The sequence below is a fragment of the Trifolium pratense genome, linkage group LG5 (genome assembly GCF_020283565.1).
Source record: "Trifolium pratense cultivar HEN17-A07 linkage group LG5, ARS_RC_1.1, whole genome shotgun sequence".
Taxonomy (NCBI): Eukaryota; Viridiplantae; Streptophyta; class Magnoliopsida; order Fabales; family Fabaceae; genus Trifolium; species Trifolium pratense.
The window spans coordinates 42162641-42179422 of NC_060063.1; the positions used below are offsets into that span (position 1 = coordinate 42162641).

The 16782-nt window shown below is 30.1% G+C and overlaps 2 protein-coding genes across 2 annotated transcripts; both read left to right on the plus strand.

The window, feature by feature from the left end:
• Positions 1 to 4403: 4403 nt before the first annotated feature.
• Positions 4404 to 5354, plus strand: LOC123886699 (E3 ubiquitin-protein ligase RSL1-like). Its single transcript, XM_045935991.1, has 2 exons — positions 4404 to 5098; positions 5282 to 5354. Exons 1-2 carry the CDS (start codon positions 4404 to 4406, stop codon positions 5352 to 5354), a joined length of 768 nt encoding a protein of 255 aa, XP_045791947.1.
• A 4507-nt stretch (positions 5355 to 9861) lies between these two features.
• LOC123886700 (E3 ubiquitin-protein ligase RSL1-like) lies at positions 9862 to 10897 on the plus strand. The gene is made up of 3 exons (XM_045935992.1): positions 9862 to 10727; positions 10767 to 10787; positions 10819 to 10897. The coding sequence occupies exons 1-3, from the start codon at positions 9862 to 9864 to the stop codon at positions 10895 to 10897; spliced, it is 966 nt and encodes a 321-aa protein (XP_045791948.1).
• Positions 10898 to 16782: the final 5885 nt, after the last annotated feature.

The window sequence follows — 16782 nt, forward strand, 5'->3', positions numbered from 1 at the left end:
TCGGGACGGAAAATTTCACTCCGTCGCACATTTGGGACGGAATGTGAGACGGAAAATATAAATTTTATTGACATAAATCTTTCAATCCGTCCCAAAATTTGTGACAGATTTAAAATTTCCGTCCCAATATTAATCTGTTTCTCACAACTGTTTCTAAATATTTAGAAACAGTTGTGAGAAACAGATTAATCTACTGCTCGGAGATTTCAGACTTATCATCGATCATTATATTATCAGTCCCTAAGCGGATTTAATTCTCTTTTGATTATAGAAACGATTAACAAGCGTATTCGATTCTATATGAATTATATTCCTTTTGTTAGATACCGAATTAAGAAAATGGTATACCGAATTAAGCAAACGGTTAAGAACACGTGAATTAACGAATAAGCTAAGTTAAACACGATTACCTTAAGAAATATAAATCAATCAAAACTAACCATCATGTATATGAAACTTGAATTAAGCAAACAAGAACAAGAACATAATTGAAAAGAATTAAATAAAACTGAATAATATAAATAACCTCAAGGTCTTGGAGAAATCCCCTTACAACAGATCAACCCTAGTGGTTTAGCAAGTCATAGAATACTAGAGGCTACAAGAGTTTCTCAGAAACTGAAATGAATAAAATATGAGAGACTAAGGTTCTATTTATAGGCTTTTTCGACTTAATTTCTAAGCAGCATCGTGGTGCGTTGGACTGATCGTGGCGCGATGGGATGGCTGCTTGGTCCTCAAGATTTGCAGATTCTGTGCACATTTTTTCCATTCTCATCATGGTACGATGCAACCCATCGTGGCACGACGTAAACTTCGGAATTTGAATTTCGCTCCAACATAAAAGTTGTATATCTTTGTCTTAGCTTTCCAACTCATGCTCGCAAGCCTCAATCAGATACTCGTAGCTCCAGTTATGGCCTGAAGAGTGAGAAGAGGTCATACTGCTGTTTATTTATGAAATAAGTGCTGAAAACAAAATAAAAGCAAAACTATCCTAAACTTAGGAAACTCATTGAAAACACTAGAAATAAGTGGAGAAATCATATAAATTCCGTATCATAAGATAGAAGAAAGTGAATTATAAATACACTGATCACCCTCAGTATGATTCGTAGAGTACCCATCAACGGACTTTATAATCGTCCTGTTACGGACAACGTTTGAATGGCAACAAAGTACTCGACTCCACATCTAGGGTCCATAGCGGTTTCAGGTCGAAGGGTGGTATACACCACTATTACTATGAGAATAACTTATGACACTTACATAACACACTATGTAGTATTCTCATGGCGGGTCAATCCAATATAAATATTACTCTTAATATTTATAATTATGTGAAGACTTGATATCTCATATCCATGACCTGTGAGATGTGGTCATCAGTCTACTCACATAATAGTCTCTATGTTTTACTGTTATCCCATTTCACAGTAAAGTCTTGACTAAATATACTTTAAAAATAGTTTCCTTAGGATCAATTGGGTCTCACAATTAAGTCATACTTAACGTTCCATTAAACATATTAACTATTCTAGGGACTTTACTACTTTGCAAAACAAACATAATAAAGAAATGTCTTATTATTAATAATAAATAATTCGATACAAGTACCAAGTTCAAATAAAACTATTGGCCTCTAGGGCTTACACCAACAATCTAATAAAACTATTGGCCTCTAGGGCTTACACCCAACACTTTTTGGTTCATCATCTAGCTCAAGTGACTACACATACCGTTGATCCTCTTTTTTTTTTTTTTTTTTTTTAATGAAAACAATACAAGAGAAAGTTCAAGAAAATAAAGAGGTATCAGAAGTACACTCCATCGGAACAAACAATCTCTATGGTAAAATACGAAAACAAAAAAGGTAAATAAAATTACAAAGAAACAATGAGGCACACCACGACCAAACTAGAGTCTCTCAAAGGCACCACGAGAACAAGAAAACTCCTCAAGAAGAGAGAGACAATGATCAACCACAGGTAGCCAAAACAACAAGACATACAGTTGATGCTCATGATAATATTTTTTAGGTCATGCTAAACAGTGTCCCCGAGCAGTTGTTAAACATACCAAAAAAAGAAAATAAAAGACACAATTAATGCATGAAAGATATTTTTTTACGTTTTTCATGCATTGAATACACAAGTTTCAAAATAAAATTTCTTTTTCTATATGCTTAACTAATGTCTCGTGAACACTGTTTAACATTCAAGTTTTACTGTATTGGAAGTTATTGTTATTATATGTCATAAGTTTTTATTGGCCGAACTTCAAATTACTAATTATGACCATCTTCCTCTAAAAGCTTGAGAGTTAACACTAACAAATTTTTAATTGATTTCAGGTAAGAAAAATTGTCCTATCTAATGTTAGAATCAAGTGAGAAACACACAATTAAATATTTTTTTATACATAGACGAAATGATAAAGCCATCATAAACTCACACGCATAAGTGAGAGAATTGGGATTTCAATCCCGATCATAACGTTCAGCCTAACAATTTCTGCATATTTTGCTAGTTGAGCCAGGACTTCTGAAGAAAATTAAATATTTTATTTACTTTTTTTTCTCAAATATATTTTATAGGTGATGCTAAAAGTGCCCTAGACACTAGTTAAACATATTAAATAAGGAAATAAATGGTAAAATTAATGATGAGCTTAGTTGATCCAAATAAAGGTCAAATAAAATTTGTGTGTTGTCACGTGAGCTTAGCTCAGTCGGCAAGGACCACTCATTATATATGCAAGGGGTCAGTGTTCGAACCTAGGCCATCCTACTTATTCATCTTAAAGATAGATCTAGAATTTTTAGTCACTATACTATTTGATAAAAAAAAATTTCTACCTTTACAAATACTCCCTTCGGTCCTTTTTTTTAAGAAACAACCAATTTTTTTGGTACATTGCTTGACCAATGTATTTGGTCTATAATATAAATCAAATACACTAATTATTCAATGAACCTAAAAAATCAAAAGTTTCTTATAAAAAGGACCAGAGGGAATAATTTTTTGACATTATAGTATAAAATAAGGCACAAGAGTAATTGTGGGCCAACGGGTAAGAGTCTAGTTGTTAGTAAAAAACAAAGTCAACGAAACCCTAGCAAATACAAAGTGGAGTAAATTGGGGGCCAAAATTGAACAATTGAAACTTAAATGATCAAAATTGAGTAATAATAAAATTCAGGGAATTAAAATGAGCAATTAAAAGTTGAGAGATTAAAACTAAACTATCGTAAAACTTGGGGTTTGCAGAGGGCTTTCAAATTATTTGATTTTTAGAACTTATCATTTTAAATAGAGAAGATGTAGATGCATCGTTCAACAAAGAAAACACAGAAGTGACGAAAAAGTTTTCAGCGGCGGCTTTGGTATGTTCATAACTTCTTTCTTTTTAGATATGCTTTTTTCTTTCTTGGTAGAATATAGTAATGTTAAATTAAAATGTTGATCTTTGGTTAATATATTTGAGAGAACTTAAGATCGATCCAGATTTTACTCATTTTATGGTTGAATTACGGATTATCATGTTCATTTCCAATCCATAAAAACTGAAGGGTTGATTAACACCAAAACAAAAAATATCCTATGTTCAAAATCATGAGGGAAATTTAACAAAAAAAAATGAAAAAAATGATATAACAAGAAATTTGAACACCAAATAGAATATAATACGCAACAAAAAAACTTTGAGCAAGTTAAAACTATTGAAAAGGATGATATAGCAAGCAATTTTACATATAGCAACAATATTAGAGCAGTTAGTTCTAAAATAAAAATAGAATACCCACCGACAATAAATTGGTCCAAGTGGTATGGATTTTTATCCCCTTAAACACGTGGTCAGATGTTCGATTCATACCTAGTACGTATGAAGAAAATTCAGTTGGGAGAGGAGTTAACCCACTAGAAGCCATGTTTCCTTTCTCCCTTCGCCGTACCGGCCGCCACCGGGTTTACGGTTGTGGCATTTTGCATGTTTCCCTTTAGGTCAGGGACATGTACATCTATTATTATTATTATTATTATTATTATCAGGAAAATGCTAAATAGTGTTCCTGGGGCACTAGTTAAGCTTATTAAAATGGAAATTTTGTCTTGAAACTTGTGTACTCAACATCTTAAAAGTTTAAAAAGTTATATTTTCAACGTTAATTTTTTTTTTTGTATGTTTAACAAGTGTCCCGGGACACTGTTTAGCATGACCCTTATTATTATTATTATTATTATTATAACTTTTCACTTTTCACTTTTTTAACATTGATTTTCTTTAACAATTTCTCTAGCTTAGTCTATATTTCTTTCTCATTCTATCAATGTATATTTGTTTCTCTAAAATCTTATAATACTTTTTTTCATCTTTTCTTTTTATTTTTTCACAGAAGAACCATGGAAATTGGCACATTCCTACTTTGCCATGGCCTACCATTTGTATTGATAATGACAATAATTTCGAGAACAATCAAACAGATCGAGAAACAGACTTGTAATGAGAAAGAAGAGATTGAGGAGGAGAGTGATTCTCAATTGAAACAAACCTATTGTGCAATATGTATGGACGAAAAACCTATTGAAGAAATGTTCGAAAACCGAAATTGTTCACACACTTTTTGTGAAACTTGTGTTGGAAGTTATCTAGATGCTAAAATTAAAGAGAATATAGCAATGGTAAAATGTCCTGATCCAAACTGCAATGATATTTTGGAGCCTAATGATTGTATTTCAATTATACCAAAAGATGTGTTTGAAAGATGGGAAAATGCACTATGTGAGAATTTGGTGTTAGGATCACAAAAATTTTATTGTCCTTTTAATGATTGTTCAGCTATGTTGGTGAATGATGGAAATGAAGTTGTGACGGTTTCGGAATGTCCACATTGTCATAGATTGTTTTGTGCACAATGTAAAGTTTCATGGCATGCAGGAGTCGATTGTACGGAGTTTCAAAGCTTAAAAAATAGCGATCAGGGGTGCCAATCAGATCTAACGGCTTTGCAATTTGCTAAGAAAAAGAAGTGGAAAAGATGTTCAAAATGCAGCTTCTATGTGGAAAGAAGTGAAGGATGTAATAAAATTACATGCAGGTATTAAACAATATGCTCTTATGAATTCTACTTATTTTTAGAAGTTTAAATAGCTTATAAAATGTTTATATTTTTAATTTGACGTTAATATACACTATCGGTGTAAAGATGCCAAACATGCATGTATATAAAAATTCGATGAAAATTTGTACATTTGATTTTTTTTTTGGATTTGTCCCACAGGTGTCGTCATCAATTTTGCTATGTTTGTGGATCCGATTGGAAGCCGTCGCATCATGATTGTAAAGAAATTTGATAAAATCTATTTAAAAATCTGATTGTGGTATGGTATATAATTTTGTGTAGGAGTTTTATTTTTGTTTTGTTGATCATGTTTTATGGTACTGGACAACAATTTTTGGAAATTCTATTCCATATGATGTTGTCTTTTTAATAAATATATTTTTAGTTGTATCTGTCAGTATTACGAAATATGTTATGTAAATAAATAAGTTTTTATGTATTATTATAAGTTTTTTGAAGTGGTTTGGCATCTCTGTCTCATCATGTCCTAATGGTTGTTTCATTGTGAATTTTAGAAGCAACTAAACCAAGCTTATAGTAGCAATGTCTCCACGCTAAACCATTTTGAGAAATTTTGAATTAGTATTTAAACTTGGCATTAATTTTTTAAAAAGCAAGTTTTATGGGATAAATTTAGATGAGAGGTTATGTAGGCAGCATCATCCTTCCTTTCTTGTTGTACTGACTCAATTCCATTTAAGTTCTTCGGAGTTCCGGTGGGTGCAAACCTGAGGAGCTAGAGCTAGCTAGGTACGATATTTGGATGACGGTGGTTGGAAATAAATGTTACTCGGTTCTTGTAGATTGTATATGCCCCGCCATTGGTGACAAACGATAAAGTGAAGGTGCTGCAAAGATTAACTTGGATGAAAACGATGTAAATAAATGTTACTCAAATATATTTGAGTATTTTTTGTTGTAATTTCATTGTTTGAGCTATCTTAAACACTTTAAAGAATACAATTGAGACCCTAACCATTTCAAAATATTATACTTTGAAGCAACAAAAACTCAAAAATTAACCTTAAAAGTGTTGGAAATTTGAATATATTTCAAAAGTTTAAATTATATTGTGTCTCATAATTTCAAGTGAGAAATATAAAAATATATTTTTATTAAAAAATATTTTATTTTCTATTATACTCCCTCTAGTCCTTTTTATAAGGAACACTTTGAGAAAATAAAATTGGTCATTTTTATAAGAAATTTTGACCAGTTTTCAAATGTTTTAAATGTTTGATTTCAATTATGCCCTTATTTATTATGAGAGAAAATATTAAAAATAAGTATATTAGTTGAATTAAGAGTAATAAAATAAGGGTATACATGGAATAAATTTAAATGTATAAGAGTATTAAATGAAAATACCTATTTACAATGTGTTTCTTGGTCTGTGTAATTTTTTCAAAGTGTTCCTTATAAAAATGACCGAGGGAGTATCTATAGACATACTGGTTATAATTCATTGATTCATGATTTCACTTTTATAAGCTATATGCATACTGGTTATTCAATATGGTTTTCTCTTCATCGTTGTTACATATAGGCCACTTTGAAAAAATTTCTGTAACATAGTTTTGCAACTTTGAAAAATTCTGTAACATAATTTTGTAACTTTTTACAACCAAAAAAAATGATTATGCAACTATTCACTTTTTTTTATGATTCATGGTTATTTTTTCATCAACCTGTTTTTTTTTTAACGTTTATTCATCTTTTTTTTTTTTATTGATTTTTACATTTTTTTGTTTAATATCAATTTATTTGATATTCATGATTGTTTGATTTTTTAAGGAATGATTCTATTTCATTGATTGATTCATTATTATTTTAGAAAATATTTATATTGAATTTATTGAGTCATTTAAATCTTAAAAGTCTATAAAGTAATTTGAAATCTCAAAAGTCTGTGATATAAAGTCTCACAAATTCTTGTGTTAAGAATCTTGATTGTAAAAAGTCTTATAAAATCCTTTAAAATCAATACACTCCCACGAAATCATTTAAATCTTCAAGACTTTTTTTTGCTAAAATTGTCTTATGAAATCTTAATCCAATACACCCCCCTAAATTGACTTGGTCTTTTCACATGGGATTCCTTATTTTATACTCCCTCCGGTCCTTTTTATAAGAAATACTTTGGAATTTTTATTTGGTCTTTTTTATAAGAAACACTTTGACACAATTCCATTTGTACCCTTATTAAATACAATCAAATAATTCATTATAATGCTAGTGCATTAATTAGAGAAGTCTATTTCCCATACTAGTCAAAAGTTAGTTTTGGAATATAACATAAAATGATAGAATCATTAATGAGAAAATTTACCTTCCTTGGTCTGTGTGATTTTGTCAAAGTGTTTTTTATAATAAGGACCGGAGGGAGTAGTAACACTAATATCAAATGGTCAGGATCAAATGACACAAAAGTTACATATTTAAAGGGTCAGGATCAAATATGGTTACATCTTTTGCTTTAATTTAGGGAATTAATCATAATTAAAGTGCCACTTATTCTTCTGAGTTACTGTCTCGTCTCTCTATTCTTGAATTCATAATTAAGATTGGATACCATTTTGTTCTATTTATAGGTCTAATTAATAGTATTGATAACCATTTGGAAAAATACTAATTAATAGTATTGATATGTTTTACATGAGAGCCATGTTTTTTACTTGGTCGTGATATTCTATACGCATGCATTTTATTAACAGATGAAGAAAAAAAAAAATCAAGTATATACATGCCAAAACTATTGTGATTATTTTAATCCAATCTTCAAAACAAGTATTTCTAATGCCTGACTTATCCACCTTGTGGTAATTCTCGTGTCTTCGGCATGACTATGTTCGAGAATAATCGTTTGTATTTTGGAGGAGTTGCGCAATAGAGTGTGAATAATTCCTTAATGCAGTGATTATGCGCTTCTAGTTAATTTGTTTCTAGCCATCCGCTACAACAAAAAGTTGAGCCTCTAGTAAAAATAAAGTGTGATTGAGCCCTTAACTATTTAAAAAAAAAAAAAAAAAATTACCTAAGCACCAAGAACTCAAAATTTGGCTAATTAATTATTGGGCCCTATGTTGTTGGTTTGTTTGTATATAGCGAAACAGTCGGTCCATAGTGCGGCGTTGTTGATTTGTTCACCATCTTTGGGATGGTGTATTTAAATTTTTCTCTTTCTCTTTATAGGTGTGTTCGATTTAGAACGACAAATCAATATCAATCCATTACATATTCAATCCATGATGACCTGAGCATCAAATTTATAGATTCAAAGACATGTGTATTTTGGACACTAATTTTGTTATTTTTGTAGATATTTTTTTGTTTTATGTTGTTAACCTAAATGTTGTGAGATTGTTTTTATTAGATGTAGGACATGATATTTGTGTTATTTTTTTATACAATCTACTGTTTTTTTTTTTAAGCAATTTTATACAATCTACTTGTTTTTTTGAAACAATTTTTTTTTTGGATACAATCTACTTATTTGACTTAATTTTAACATAAAAATATTTTATAGTAATAATATTATATTTGTCTCGTTAGTAAATTATTTGATTTACCCTAATTGGCAATAATGTAGTTATTATTTTCTTGAAAAATATACCGAATTTATCATTATAAGTAAATTATAAATATGAAGTCAAGAGCATTGTAAAAAGAGAAGTTTAGAAAAAGAGACGAAAGAGTTTCCGAATTTGGTACGTACGTTCCTGTCCTCTATATATAATTTATTTTCTTTTAAGTAATGATTCAGTCTTGTCTTCAATCCGGTCTTAAATATAAGCAAAAGTTAAAATATGTTTGGCTCAAATTTAGACCAAATACGTTTTGACTTTTACTTATATTTATGATATATTTAAGATAGGGGAGTATATTATTAGCTAGAACTGTTATAATATTTGGTTTAGTGAAAATTTAGTTTTTATTTTATATATTTGTTTTATTTTATTTTGTAGTCTCTTCTTGGTAGTAGAATATATATATATATATATATATATATATATATATGGCCGTTTGTCTGCTTTTCTCTAATGAAGATCATTGTTGGCTTTCACAAAAATATTAAGTTTGATGCTTTGGTTGAACATTCTATCATTTACTGTTATTGCTTTTATTTTATTACTATATTTTTAAATTTTAATTCAAAATTGTATGTTAATTATTTTAGATTTGATTTAAGGATACGATTGTATTTTATTGATTTAAATTTATATTGTTTAAAAAAAAACAATAAATTTATATTGGAAATAGATCAAATTTGATTTAAATAAAAATTAAAATTAGAAAAAATATAAATTATTTGATTAGATAAAAAATAAATATTCTATATATATGCAATTGTTTCTAACAGTGCATGGTGTTAATATCTTATTCGTAATTGTGTTAACTTGACTTGAATTTTGAATTTGATTTCTGGTTTGTAATTGCCTCTACTTGACAATTTTTTATTTTGGATGATCGGCTATGACAATGGTCTAACTTAATTTGGTCAAGTATTATTTCTTTTCAAAATTAAACTTGTGTCTTTTCGAATGATACATTTTTAGGAAATTTATTAATCACTTGGATTCGATCACTTTTTTTTTTTTTTGAAGGAGGGTTCGATCACTTATTGATTTGTCATTCTATGAGTGTATAATTATATCTCTAAATTTGTACAAACATACTTTTATCTATTCTTTTGATTTTTCAGACATTTACTATTCTTTTGGTTCTTTTAAAACAGAACCATGGGAAAATTAAGCAAGTTCTTTTCAAAATTCCTATGCAAGAAGGATTTCGTGAAAGATGAAGTCTTCCTGTTCGAATACCTAAAAGCCAGAGAATTAATACAAGCAAAAATGGAACTTGACGATCAATTAAAAATATTAAAAATATCTTATCAGACTTGTGCAGAGGAAATACAATTCCAAGAAGTATTATATTCCTCTATATTGGATGGTGAAATTGATAATGACAATAACACCCTTTTGAGAAACCTCAAACAGAAAGAGACTTTTGAAGATGGTGAATCTTCTTCTTCTTCTTCTTCTTCTTCTCAATTGAAACATTCATATTGTGCTATCTGTATGGAAGCTAAACCTATTGAAGAAATGTTCGAAAACCGAAATTGTTCACACTCTTTTTGTGAAGATTGTGTTGGAAGTTATCTAGCTACAAAAATTCAAGAGAATATAGCAATGGTAAAATGTCCTGATCCAAAATGCAATGATATTTTGGAGCCTTATGATTGTATTTCAATTATACCAAAGGAAGTATTTGAAAGATGGGAAAATGCACTATGTGAGAATTTGGTGTTAGCATCACAAAAATTTTATTGTCCTTATAATGATTGTTCAGCTATGTTGGTGAATGATGTAAAGGGAGTTGTGACGGTTTCGGAATGTCCACATTGTCATAGATTGTTTTGTGCACAATGTAAGGTTTCATGGCACGCCGGAGTTGATTGTAAAGAGTTTCGAAGCTTGGAAGTTGGCGAGCGAGGAGCGGAAGATCTAATGGTAATGGAACTTGCTAAGAACAACAATTGGAAAAGATGTCCAAAATGCAGCTTTTATGTGGAAAGAAATAAAGGATGTAATCGCATTATATGCAGGTATAGACCATTCTCTTTGGTTAAGAATTGTTTATGCAGGTACAAAACATTTTCCTCATTGTTTATGCCTTTTAATCAAACTTATCCGCAGGTGTGGTCACCACTTTTGCTATGGCTGTGGATCCACTTGGAAGAGTAATTGCCATTATAAATGTGCAGTGCAGCTCTAAGAATGTTAATTTGAGATATTTATTGACCGACTAATTAGAACGTACAAACTACCTGTAAGTGAGATAAAAATTGGTTACAAAGTTAGTTGTGGGTACCACGTATAAATTTACTTATCTGACTTGTTCTATTAATTGTTCGATAAATATCTCAAATGATTAAGGGATAGAGTAAGTCTTACTACTATATGAATTCATATCACGAGTTTGTGTTATTATCACTTCTCTTAATGTTTTCTTTGACTTGGTCAATTTTAATGCAAGTTTATCAGGAATTTTCTATTTCTATTTGCTTCTCTTAATGTAAGTTTATCTTTGAATGCTTTGAGTTTAACAATAACTTTTTGTATCTAGCAATAACCAAGGATGCTTGGAACTAATTTAGAATATATTTTTTTCTTAGTTGCTTATTCTAATTGAATGAATTATGGATTTATTAAGTTTAAAGGTTATTTTACTTAAGGAATTTAATGGATCTGAATAGAAATAGAAAATTCGGCAACAATCAGAAGATAAATTCAGAAAAAGTTCAAATCAATTGCACAAGGTTGAATTCAATTGAAACTCATATACTCGATGCCAGGGACGGAGTCAGAAATTTAGCTTAAGGGGGCAGAATTTTGATTTAATTTTAACATAAAAATATTTTATAGTAGTAGTAGTATCATATTATATGATTTACCATAATTGGTAATAATGTAGTAATTATTTTCTTAAAAAATAGACCTAATTTATCATTATAAATTATAAATAGAAGTAAAGAGCATGGTAGTAGAATGGTAGTAGAATATAGCAACAGCTAGCAATGTTATAACTTTGGGTTTAGTGAAATTTGGTTTTTATATATCTTCTTTATTTTAAGGCTTAATTAGTCAATTGGTCCCTTAAAGACATTTTAGGTTTCAAAATGGTCTCTTAAAGGAAAAAAAGGTTCGGATTGGTCCCTTAAAGATAACCCGTTAGTCATTATGGTCCTTTCCGTCAATTTTTTCAAAAACCGTTAGTTTTGCAGAGGTCCACTGTTACTAAGGGTGTGCCACCAACATCCAATTCTGTTTTCCTTCCTTCATCTTCTTCCTTCATTTGTTCTTCATCTTCATCAACATTTTCATAAACTTCAACAACAAAATTTTCAAATCTTCAAACAAACTCAAAATACACACTTCAACCCACCATTAGCAAGAGTTACACATCTTCAAAATTCTTCCGGATCTTCAAAGGCTTGCTATTGTTCCAGATAATCAAATTCTTGCTAAGTTCTTCTTAACAAAATTCTTTTTTCCAAAACCTAATCATAGGAAATGAATTTTTCCAGATCTTCAAAAGCTTGCATTTGTATTGTTCCAGATCTCCAAAATCTAATTATAGGAAACAAGTTTTTTTTGTCAAAGGAAACAAATTTTAATTATTATTTTTTACAAGGAAATTGAATTTAAATCCCAAAGATAGAAATTGGTCCCAAATCAAAATATGAGAGTTGCTTTGTTGTTACCGGGCGTATCCCTTGCGATTTTTAGAGATTTTTTAGAAGAATCTGATTTGTGATTTTTTTTTTCTTTTTTCTTTTTTTCTTCTTCTTCTGGGTTTTGATGTTTAAAGATATGAGATTGTTTGATGAAGATGATGAAAAAGGGGAGTGAAGAAGATGAAGAACAGTGAAATAATATTAAGTGTTGCTAGTTCACAGTTAGATACAATGCACCTGAAGGATCCAATGGTGTTGTTTTTAATACTAACATCAAATGGTTAAAATTAAAAAATTAATGAGGTTTATGGTGGACCATCTATAATATTGGTTCACCTTAGACATTTACAGTTAAAAAGTAACGGAAGGGACCATTATGACTAACAGATGTATCTTTAAGGGACCAATCCGGACCTTTTTTTCTTTAAGGGGCCATTGTGAAACCTAAAATATCTTTAAGGGACCAATATACTAATTAAGCCTTATTTTAATTTATATCTGTTTTTCAAAAATTGTTCCAGTTTTTTTGACACAAAAATTGTTCCAGTGAATATTGATATGGCCGTTTGTCTTTCTCTAATGAAGATCATTGTCTTCTTTCACAAAAATATTATGTATTTTTGGATGGACTTATTTTTGAGCTTATGTGAAATATCTTATGCAAATAAATAAGTTTTTACTTATTATTATAAGTTTTTTAAGGTAGGTTATGATGAAACAGCTTAAAGATACAATTTTTGTCGGTGAAAACTTATGAATTAACACAAAAGTTTATTTTATATAAACTATTTTCATAAGCTCAAAAATAAGTCAAATCCAAACGAGCTCATAATGTTGTTGTGTTTATTTTATTACTATATTTTAAAATTTTAATTCAAAATTGTATTTTAATTATTTTAGATTTGATTTAAGGATACGATTATATTTGATTGATTTAAATTGTTAGTATATTATATTATTTTGTTTTTACGATTGTTAGTATATTATATTGTTATGTTAATTTTTCTCCATGCCAGGACTTGAACTCTGGCCAACTCTTTAAGTCTTAGTTAAACTAGCTTAACTAGTTGAGCTACCCATCCCACCCCAATTAATTTAGATTGATTTAAATTATTTTAGATTTGAAGGATAAATTTATATTGAAAATAGATCAAGTTTGATTTCATTTAAAATTAAAATAAAAAAATAAATATTATATATATGCAATCGTTTCTAACCAATGGTGCAGAGTGTTAATTACTTCTTTTTTTGGGCAAAAGGGGACATGACTTTTGAATTTAATTTCTTGTTTGAGATTAATAAATTTTATATTTGTACTCTATAAATAAATTTAAATTGACAACAATTTTTTTTAAACGGGCCGTGACAATGGTCTAATTGAATTTTATATACTAAACTTTTCATGCGAGTTGTAAGTGTGTAGATAAGTTTCTCTTCCATGAAATGAATTTAAATTTTGGTACACTAGCATCGTGAACACGATGTGAACACGATGTTCTAACACTGTAAAGATATTGTGATGTTTGATTCGATGATCCAACACTCTGTCAATACAGTACTAGATGAACAATAAGGAAACATAAATAACAAAATAACACAGTTATTTGTTAACCCAGTTATTTGTTAACCCAGTTTAGCATAAATCCTACTCTGGGATACTAATCCATGAGTGAATCCACTATGATAGTATTATTTCAAAGCCCTCAATAAACGACTTGTTTATGACTTATCACTTAATCACTAATCGTGCTATACTCTACCTAAGACAGACCTAGGTATGAGGTCCCACCTCACCTCCTCTTAATCACAGCCCCTGTGATCGTATACGCTACAGTTTGTAATGAAGACACACTTCTTAAACATTCACCAATTCCGTACATCAAATCTTAGGAATGGTCCACACAACATATCTCCTTGCTTAAAAGCTTCAGAGATATTACAACACAATAACACACAGTCCTTAATCTTGCATCAAGGCAATACAAGAAAAGGCTCACAATGACCAATACTAAAACCCTAAACACACGTTTTGTAAAACACAATTGCGGCTTTTGTGATTTGCACAAGGTTTCAGTCATCCTATAAATAGCCCGAGCTAGCACTGGCTATGTCTTGAATTGGGCTTCAAAAACGCAGCAGGTTCGAAAGTTTCTTCAAAGAATATTCTTCAATCAAATGTTTTGTTTCCTAAAATAGTTTATGCATTCTGAAACAAAACTAGGTCATGGCCGCCTTCTAGAACATTAGGAAAGGCGCTACTTGGCGCACAAGTAAAATATCGTGGATTCCATAAATAAAATAACGCGCGAGATTAAGAAAACGCAAGGCCCGGCCACTGGATGTTGTATCCAATGTTGAAGCATTTCATCCAACATCTTGCTTGTACCTGATGTTGAAACATTTAGTCCAACATTTAGTTTGAATATTTGTTTTAATAAAATGAGGCCAACACAAATCTTCAACACGAATATTAAAGGTTTATCAATAGATTGTCATTCAGATTCCCATATGAAGATGAGTTGATGATATCTATTTTTAACCTTTTGTTTTCATACGAATGTCATTCTGATAATTCAAAATTCGAACGTGGGATACAAAAAATTTGGTCAAATATCATTTCTTTCTGATGGGTTCAGCTATGGTTTTATGGAGCCTTCTGAAATAGTCAACTGTGTCAATCAAATTCGGACGAAGGGATTACATCATGCATTATAAACCCCACATGTTTTCTCTAATTTAAGTACCAATAATTTGATCTTTATACTTTATTTTTCTCTCCCTCTCTCTTTTGGAAATTTATTTTTACTTCTTTTAGTTCCTTAATTCCTTCCTTGGACATTGTCATGGGGCCGCAAGCCCAATATCAACATGCTTTATATTTCAAAACTTTTTTTCCACCTTACAAGAAATGAGCCACTTTTTACCATCCCCACCCCCCAAATGGCCCTATACTTTTTAAGTGCAAACAATGATATAAAATAAATTTCTCCTTTTACTATATATGCAAAGTGAGTTGAACTTGGATTCTCCTTTGTCCAAAAATTTTCAACTTAATGTTGGAGGGAGGGAGAGGAGGATGATTGAAAATAATGAGAAGTTTGTCTTTTTAGGTCCCCACTATGAAAACATATAGTTAAGGTCTTCAAGATTGGGGGAAGATATAGAAAAATAAAGAGAAGGTTATTTTATTTTAGGTCCCCACCATGCCAACTTGTATTTAAGTTCATCAATATTTTGGGACACATGAAAAACAACAGTTTGCAAAGAGGGGTCACAATCAACCCAATTCATGGAAGATGATGATTACATTATTTCATTTGGCCAGGGAAATTTTTTTTTGGAAGCTAGCTCGTAATTAAAGTATGCGATAGAATTAATTAAAATGTACTAACTTACTACTTTAATATTTATTTTTTTGACAGAACTTACTTTGATATTGTAAGTAAGTATTTAGTATTATTGTATGATGTAATATGATGATGCAAAGTTATTTAATAAGAATTTGAGATAAAGTATGTAAGTTGCACACAATACAAAATAAAAAATTTGAAAATCAATTTGGTTTTCATATGCCACAAAACTATAGCCATATATTGTTGGAATTAATTTACTAATTCATCGTATAAAACATGCTCAACAATAAAGATTAAATCTATAATCTTACTTTAGTGCGGAAGCCAAATAACCATATGAGTATGTATATAAAACAGGATCTACGACATGTTAATTTATCAAGATTATAGAAATAGGAATACCTGGATGACGAATCCATGAAATAAACACTCCTGAAACACAAAGAAAGCTAGCCGAATGACAAGCACCCGTTGGCTTGTGGTTCTTCCTCAACCGGGACTCCATATGCCCTAAGCACTCTTCAGATGGGGAGAAGAGGTAATATGCAGTGTGTCTGGTATATTGGGGACAATAGCCTATATATAGTGTGATGGCCAATTAGGGTTCCCATTATTCCGAAATGGGTCATCCTGACATCCACTCATATTGAGCTCATGTCCAATTAATTAATTAATAATTCTAAATAGAAATCTAATTAGCCTTATAACTTTATTTGATCACTTAATCAATTAAGGCTCATAATCGATAAATAGCTAATATAATTATATAAAGATATTTGCCCAGATAATATTATTTGGAATATCACAAAATATTCGAACATATATCTTTTTTAAGGGACCTATTGACAAGCATATTTTATGTCTATTTTATCTAGCACTTTTATTAGTAACTTCATATTTAATTTAAGCATGTTGGATATTTTACTACCTTTATATTTTGTTTTTATCTACTAGGTGGAGATTGGACCAAGTGTTGGAAATTGAAGGAAATATGAGGATTTTAGGCAATTAAGGCAACAAAGCTTACCTCTTGATGAAGTCGTGCATCTAGGAAGCACTTATGAGCATTA